We start from the raw sequence: 7,371 nt of genomic DNA, 5'->3' as shown, positions 1-7,371 counted from the left end.
GGAGGACGCGGTCGTGCACTTTTCGGTCCATTCGAACAACGGCTGTCAGCAGTGGCGGTGACAGGGGTGGTGATGTGAGCTTTGCAAAAAAAAAAAAACAGAAAAAAAACAAAAACAGCGAAAACAATTTAACACAACACAACACACAACAACAACAACACACAGCAACAAATACAACAGCAACAACAACAACAACAACAACAACACACACACACACACACATGAGTCGCCGGTGTCCTCAATCTCCATCGCCTGCAGCAGCTCCGAGAGCGGATTTCCAAACACAACCGCCTGATTGCACCAGAATGAAGTACACACGCGCACATGACAAACCGTGCAGATTGGTGGTGGTGATTTGTGCTGTCGCACGGACATGATCACGCTTACTCAAAGCATCCGCAAGAACGCACACACACACACACACACACACACACACACACACACACACACCTCGCAGCACCAACAGCAATCAGGCCCGCATGTCACGTGAGTGTGTGTGTGTGTGCGTACCACTTTGTGCCATCACTCTGTGTCCGTGCAACGTGCACTGCTTTGTGTCAACACTGTGTGGCACTAAAATGTGTGCGTGTGTGCTCACCTTCTTCTGCGTCATGAGTTTCTTGAGGAGGCGCTGCCTGCGCTCGGTCTTGAACGTCATCGTCTTCGGCATCAGCGTGCGTTTGCTGCGCCGCCCAATCTCCGTCTCCGCCGCCTGTTGCATTGCATGGTGGTGGTGATGATGGTGATGGTGAATGTTTGCGATGCACGCATTTGACGCTGGCATAGGAAGAAGGTGGAGGATCCCTATCGCGGCACTCTGTGAGAGAGAGAGACAGACAGACAGACAGACAGATAGAGAGAGGGACAGAGAGACACACAGAGAGAGACACAGACACACACACACACAGACACACACGCATACACACGCATACAAACACAAATTCGGCCACGGCCCACGGACCATGAGTCCCGAGGAGAGCGGGGTTTGGAGGATGTGCGGAGCGGCGATGAAGCGGGTGGTGGGGCACCACTTGCCCGGCGGATGGGACGCCTTCACCGCCTCAAGCTGGATTAGTGTCTTCACTGTTGTTGTTGTTGTTGTTGTTGTTGTTGTTGTTGTTGTTGTTGTTGTTGTTGTTGTTGTTGTTGTTGTTGTTGTTGTTGTTGTTGTTGTTGTTGTTGTTGTGGCGGGTGAGAAAGGGTGTCCATGCGTCAAGCGAAGGGAGAAGGGAGATTGGTTCGGCAGTGCAAGTTGGCACAAGGAGGTCTGCCAACACACACACACACACATATCACACTTCCTAACGCCTTCCCACGCACACACATACACACATGCTATGTCTGACACGTACGCAAGAGTTCGACGCGCGTTGTGTTTCCTGTGAGGTTCATGCATGATGCAAGCTCCGCCAGCGTGATGCCGCCACACCGGTCCGCACGAGAAGGTCAAAGATCTCTGACAAAAAGAGAGGGTGGGGTGTATGATGTGTGTGTGTGTGTGTGTGTGTGTGTGTGTGTGTGTGTGTGTGTGTGTGTGTGTGTGTGTGCGCGCGCGCGGCATGGTGTGGTATGGGCGTTGTTGGGTATATGGGGAAGTAAAACGGTGGCATGCGTGACGTGCACACGACCAATCCCTTACGTCGCTCTCTTACACACACACACACACACACACACACACACGCGCGCGCGCGCACATACAGACACAAACACACACCCGCATGCTCGCACACGCACGCAGGCATGCACGCATACAAGGCAAGTACAGTGGCACGTACATGCCAGGTCTCTGTTTGGTGCTGGAAGAGGGTTGGCTTGTGCAAGAGGAACGGCATATCAGCCACAAACTGCACACATTTCGTGCGGTGACCCTCAACCTGGTGAACGCCAAGGGGAGATGAAGGCAGGGCCGGACACGAATACGCGTGGATGTGAGCGTGTGAGTGTGGATATGTGTGTGTGTATGTGTGTGTGTGTGTCACGTCGCGCACTCGAGAGTACGGCTTAAGTCACAGAAGCGTCCACCACCGATCACCACCATCATCACCAGCATCTTCAACTCACGAGTGCGGGGAACTCCCTGATGAGGTCGTGCTTGCGCAGTGTCGCAAAGTGGCGGATGATCCGGTTTGTCGAAAATGTGCGCTTCAGCACCTGTACACACACACACACACACACACACACACACACACACACACACACACACACACACACACACACGCACACACACACGCAGACACGGACAGGTACGAGAAGGGCGTGATGAACAGTTGGTGGGGGGGACATGGACAAGCGTATGGGTTGCGTGATGAGGCAATGGTGCTAGTGCACCCACAGTGCAATCAAGCGAGAGGAGAGGAAACACGTGTGTGTGCAAAGGAGAGCTCCAGCGATCATTCGCTGCAGCGATCGCATACGCACGAATTCAACGTCGTTCTTGGCGACAGTGCGGCTTTCGCACGAAAGCAGGAACCTGAGAAAGGGAACCGCACAAGTGGCCGTCACATGGCATGCTAGCATCGTGCACCACAATGTAACAACAACAGCAACAAGAACAACAGCAAGAACAACAAGAACAACAAGAACAACAAGAACAAGAACAACATACATCATCATCATCATCATCATCATCATCATCATCATCATCACCACGACCACCACCACCACCACCACCACTGCAACTGTATCGCCGCCAACGCACGAGATGAGGTCGTCCAGGGTGATGGAAGGCCGGATATGGGCGAGCGGGTGCAGGCGCGGGTAATCGTGCACACTCGCCACAACATAGCCTGAGGGTGGCGTGTTGTTCCGGTGTTGTTTGGGCGGTGGGGAAGAGGAAACGCAGAGAGAGGGGTGAGGTACGTTGTGGTTTAGTTGTCATATCAGCAACCAGACACAGATACGCACACTTAACACACACACACACACACACACACACACACACACACACACACACACACACACACACACATATGCAGCACCTTCGAGGCAGGCGAGGTCGTCGTCACTGAGAGCGCGGCGCGTGCGGCCAACGGCGATATGCTTGTCAAACATGATGAGCCATTGCTTCCTGTGGGTGTGTTTGTGCGCAAGCAAAACCGCACAACGGAAGGGGTGGTGGTGAGTTGAGTGAATGCAGATACATAATGGACAAGACACCAAGCAGCACAAACAGTACAACCGACATACACGCGCACTGGCGCCACACAGCGAGCACAGCACGATTGCGACTGACTTGACGAGCGTTTCAACAATCTTGGGCAAGCAGAAGAACGCTGGGCTCGCAAACGAGTCGACGACGCCTGCATGTGTGATGCCGTGGATGCCAGTGCGAGCAATGCGCTGCATGACTGCGTGGGAGAGGGCGGAGATGGGGGCGGTGCGGGTGTGGGACACACGTGCGCCAAACACGGCCGCTGACACGACGCTCGAAGACCCGCACACGCGCAGCTCCCAGCGGGCGCCTGGTGTGAGTTTGTTTATGCGTTTGCAGTGTGTGTGTGTGTGTGTGTGTGTGTGTGTGTGTGTGTGTGTGTGTGCGTTTGTGGGGTTGGTGTGTGTTTGTTTATGCATTTGCAGCGTGTGTGTTTGTGTGCGTATGTGAGCGTGTTGGTCAGAGGAGGAACGCAGCAACATCGGCAGCCCCAAACGTGAGTGAGCAGAGTGGACGAGGGATGGAAGCATGGGCCAGCAGATAATCAGCCAGGAGCGGTTGAGGCCACAGCTCACCTCGGACCATGCGGTGAGCCGTGGCCAAACCGTCGCGATCAACGACGAGGGACTGCATCTGGTCCAACGACAGCCGCTCGCCAAGCAGCGGCTCTGAGGCGGCAGTGGCAGTGGTGTTGGTGTCAACGAACGAAGCAGCGGCATACAGCGTTGACACAAAGCAGTACACGTTGCACGGACACAGGAGTGATGGCACACAGCAGTGCACACACACACACACACACACACACACACACACACACACACACACACACACACACACACACACACACACACACACACACACACACACAAGCAACGGACCAAGCGCAGGGCTTGGAAGGGCGCGAAGGCGGTCAGCGTCAACAACAAAGGTTTTGATGTCGCAGATGAACTTGAGACCGGGTACACCTGGCAAAGTTGCGGCGCACAAACAACGCAGCCAACATGCCAGGGGTGTGGGATCACGTGCATGCAGAGGTGCACAGCATGAAGCGCATTTTGCAGAGACACAGACATAAACCACACAGCAACACTCAACTCCACGCACACACACACACACATACACAGTCACACACAGAGCAACACGCAATTACATGCACGCGCTCGCACAGCAACACACACACACACACACACACAAAACGCATACAAAACACACTTCCTCTTTGCTCGCACCTAGAACAGAGCTTGCTTGGTGCTCCCATCGCATGTTTGGGGATTCTCTGCAAGGATAAGGGTCGGACGCAGGCGAATCCGCCAGTGCAGGCTTGTGCTTGACAATGTCGCGCACGGCACGCAGCGGCGGCGTGGGTGGGACTGGGACACCCGTGGCGCTCACGGTTATGCTGCTGCGGGCTGTCTGACCCGCTCCAATACCAGTGGAGGCGCCACCCGAGGCCTCCGCGGGATCGACGGCGACAAACACAAAGGAGTAGCGCTCCGAGTCCAGCAAGCACAGGCGCAGGATCTCCTCTGGTGAAAGGTCGTCCTCGCTGACGACAGCCAGCCCTTGGCTCGCGTGCGCGATTTGCAGGGCCCTGCTTAGCTCAGAAACGCGCAGCCCAGGGGCACCGGCCCAACCCACGTACACGGCGGTTGCCTCTTCCACGCTCATGGGTGCCAGTGGCTGTGGCATGGCCCGTGTTGCCGCTGGCTTTGTGCTTGACTTGGCAGGCATCTTGCCCGCGCTTTGCTTGCCAGCCGTGCTGCTGCTCGAACCTTTGCTGCCAGGCATGCTGGCCCTCTTTCTTCTCTCTGCGAGTGTGCGTGTGTGTGTGTGTGTGTGTGTGTGTGTGTGTGTGTGTGTGTGTGTGTGTGTGTGTGTGTGTGTGTGTGTGTGTGTGGTTGTGGTTGTATCTCAGCGCCAACAAGCAGGACGAGGTACCTGCTGTGTTGGTTGTGTTGGTTTGTGCGCAGCCTCTCTCCGAAAAAAAAAAAAACACAGCTATTGTTCGGCGCACATCGAACGCCTGCCTTCTGATTCACGGGGTTTTCGGGCTCTCTTGCAACGTATCGAGTTGCAAATTGTGGCGAAGGAGAATGGGTGATTTCGTGGATTTTTGTTTTCCGATCATTGGAAAGCACGCGGAAAGCTTTTCATGTGCCTTTTTCCTCTCGGCTGCCGCATGTGAGTTGTGTGCGCGGTGGTGGTTGTGGTGGATATGGGGGGAAGCGAGTGAGCGAGGGTGGCGTTTGGTGTGCATGTGGCTGGCCCTTGGGTGTATGGAGATGCGGATGAGAGAGACGTGAGAGACATGGAAAGAGATGCGAGATGTGGCCACGACGGCAGAAAGAGCCCGTGGCTTGTGTGGCAACGTGAACGAGCACAGCGTGAACGAGTCACCAACGCATGAAGCATGGGAGAGGCTCCATCGCAGCGTGGTGGTGGTGATGGTGGTGATGCGGAGACCTTGTGGCGAGCAAGCTTGTCGGATGCCATGCGTGTGTGTGTGTGTGTGTGTGTGTTCGTGCGCGCGTGTGAGTTGCGACACGCGAACTTGTGCGCGCCCAGCGTTCACCACACGGTTGCCGAACCACACCAGCACACACCAGCACACACGTGTACGTGCACGCGCGCCGTTGTTGTTGGTGTTGATGTTGTTGGCTCACATGCTGTCGTTTGTGGCGTGTTGGATGCTTTTGTTTGCGCCTGATAGCCTTCCCACACTTCGGCCCAGCACACCACCATGCCTCGCGTGACAAACCCCATCCTGCCTGGTGGCATCGAGCGCTATGGCCGCTCCGTTCAGGACAAGCGCAGGCGCAGGTGGAAGGTCAAGAAGGTGCGTTTGCTGGTGTCGTTGGTGGTGGTGTCGTTAGTGGTGGTGTTTGCTGTGGTTCCGTCGGCCCGAGCACGTTGTGTGCTGCACGTGTGTGACACAGCCGCCACAAACACGACGCACCCATCACATACACATATCACTATACACACACACACACACACACACGCCACTGAATAAGCACATCCACGCCGTTCTTCCCTGCTTCCATTGCATTGATGTCTCCTCACTGCAACGCTTCTCACCGCAATGTTTCTTCTTGTCTTGTCTTGTCTCGTCTTGCTCGGGCTCACAGACCACCGTCAAGCCCGCCAAGGTCCAGAAGCCCAAGACGAAGCAGGTTCCAGTTGGCGGTGAGAAGAACGGCGGCAAGCGCGTCGTTCCTGTGCACCACTCCCCCCGCTTTGTTTCTGTTGACCAGCCCAAGCGCCCCATCGGCTACAAGGTCGGCCGCAAGAACCGCCCCGCCAAGATCCGCCAGTCCCTGACCCCAGGCACTGTTGTCATCATGGTTGCCGGTCCCTTCCGCGGCAAGCGCGTCGTCATGCTCAAGGCCCTTCCCTCTGGCCTCCTCCTCGTCAGCGGCCCCATGTCCATCAACGGTGTCCCGCTGCGTCGCGTCAACCCCGCCTTCGTCATCGCCACATCCACAAAGGTGTGGTTTTATGTGGTTGTTTGCTTGCTTGTGTGCGCCTGCGTGCGGTCATTTGTTTCCGCTTCCGATAGTCGTTTTCTTTGTTTTTATTGGCCGATGTATGTTGGTTGCACACGTTGTACTTGATTTTGTTTTGTTGTTTTGTTGTTTAAACCCATCACCTATGAGCCTGCGCAGTCTCATTCAAGTCATAGTTGCATGTATGCACCCGATCCATGGGACTCACTTGATTCGCTCACGCTCATTCCGTTTCAACCCGATTGTGTGTGTGTGTGCGTGTGCGTGTGTTGTTACTACTCCGATGTCAGGTCGATCTCACCGGCCTTGAGGTCCCCGAGTGCGTGAACGACGAGATGTTCAAGCGCAACGTCAAGGGCAAGGCAAAGAAGCCCGAGTTCTTCGGCGACAAGAAGAACAAGTACGGCGAGAGGCAGATCAAGCTTCCCCAGGAGCGTGTGGAGGCACAGAAGGTCGTTGACCGCTTCCTTGTCACCAAGGTGAAGCAGACCCCACTCCTCAAGCGGTACCTTGGTGCCAAGTTCACACTTGAGAAGAACCTCTTCCCCCACGCCATCAAGTTCTGAGGTGTCTGTTGATTGTGTGCTACTTGTTTCCCCCTCGTCGACCCTCTGACTGTCGCTTCCGTGTCGGTTTCCCATTTTCCTTTTGCGGGCTGGTCGCGGCTCAGAGTAAAACAGAAATCCTTACCACCACCAAGCTGTGTGTGTGTGT

At 55.4% G+C, this 7,371-nt stretch overlaps 2 protein-coding genes across 2 annotated transcripts in view; one reads left to right on the top strand and one right to left on the bottom strand.

Moving 5' to 3' along the window:
• Positions 1 to 4,939, bottom strand: part of PTSG_06250 (uncharacterized protein) — a gene marked incomplete at its 5' end in the record, with an annotated part of 16,693 nt that extends 11,754 nt beyond the window's left edge. Inside the window, 14 exons of the mRNA XM_004993083.1 lie at positions 20 to 79; positions 222 to 291; positions 599 to 712; positions 962 to 1,083; positions 1,333 to 1,456; positions 1,776 to 1,874; positions 2,062 to 2,151; positions 2,419 to 2,470; positions 2,699 to 2,786; positions 2,979 to 3,067; positions 3,233 to 3,461; positions 3,727 to 3,819; positions 4,030 to 4,116; positions 4,381 to 4,939. Of these exons, the coding sequence (XP_004993140.1) occupies positions 20 to 79; positions 222 to 291; positions 599 to 712; positions 962 to 1,083; positions 1,333 to 1,456; positions 1,776 to 1,874; positions 2,062 to 2,151; positions 2,419 to 2,470; positions 2,699 to 2,786; positions 2,979 to 3,067; positions 3,233 to 3,461; positions 3,727 to 3,819; positions 4,030 to 4,116; positions 4,381 to 4,939 (1,876 nt within the window). The remainder of the gene's footprint in view (positions 1 to 19; positions 80 to 221; positions 292 to 598; positions 713 to 961; positions 1,084 to 1,332; positions 1,457 to 1,775; positions 1,875 to 2,061; positions 2,152 to 2,418; positions 2,471 to 2,698; positions 2,787 to 2,978; positions 3,068 to 3,232; positions 3,462 to 3,726; positions 3,820 to 4,029; positions 4,117 to 4,380) is intronic.
• Positions 4,940 to 5,286: 347 nt separating this feature from the next.
• PTSG_06249 (ribosomal protein L6) lies at positions 5,287 to 7,352 on the top strand. The gene is made up of 4 exons (XM_004993082.1): positions 5,287 to 5,332; positions 5,862 to 5,987; positions 6,280 to 6,639; positions 6,948 to 7,352. Exons 2-4 carry the CDS (start codon positions 5,892 to 5,894, stop codon positions 7,221 to 7,223), a joined length of 732 nt encoding a protein of 243 aa, XP_004993139.1. The 5' UTR covers positions 5,287 to 5,332; positions 5,862 to 5,891; the 3' UTR covers positions 7,224 to 7,352.
• The last annotated feature ends 19 nt before the right edge of the window (positions 7,353 to 7,371 follow it).

Source organism: Salpingoeca rosetta (assembly GCF_000188695.1).
Source record: "Salpingoeca rosetta unplaced genomic scaffold supercont1.14, whole genome shotgun sequence".
Taxonomy (NCBI): domain Eukaryota; class Choanoflagellata; order Craspedida; family Salpingoecidae; genus Salpingoeca; species Salpingoeca rosetta.
This window is presented reverse-complemented; position numbering and strand designations above follow the sequence as displayed.

Coding starts and splice junctions, on each gene's coding strand:
- PTSG_06249 (XM_004993082.1), top strand. CDS start 5,892: ATGCCTCGCGTGACAAACCCCATCCTGCCTGGTGGCATCGAGCGCTAT. Junction 5,988..6,279: donor GCAGGTGGAAGGTCAAGAAG/GTGCGTTTGCTG, acceptor TCGGGCTCACAG/ACCACCGTCAAGCCCGCCAA. Junction 6,640..6,947: donor TCATCGCCACATCCACAAAG/GTGTGGTTTTAT, acceptor CTCCGATGTCAG/GTCGATCTCACCGGCCTTGA.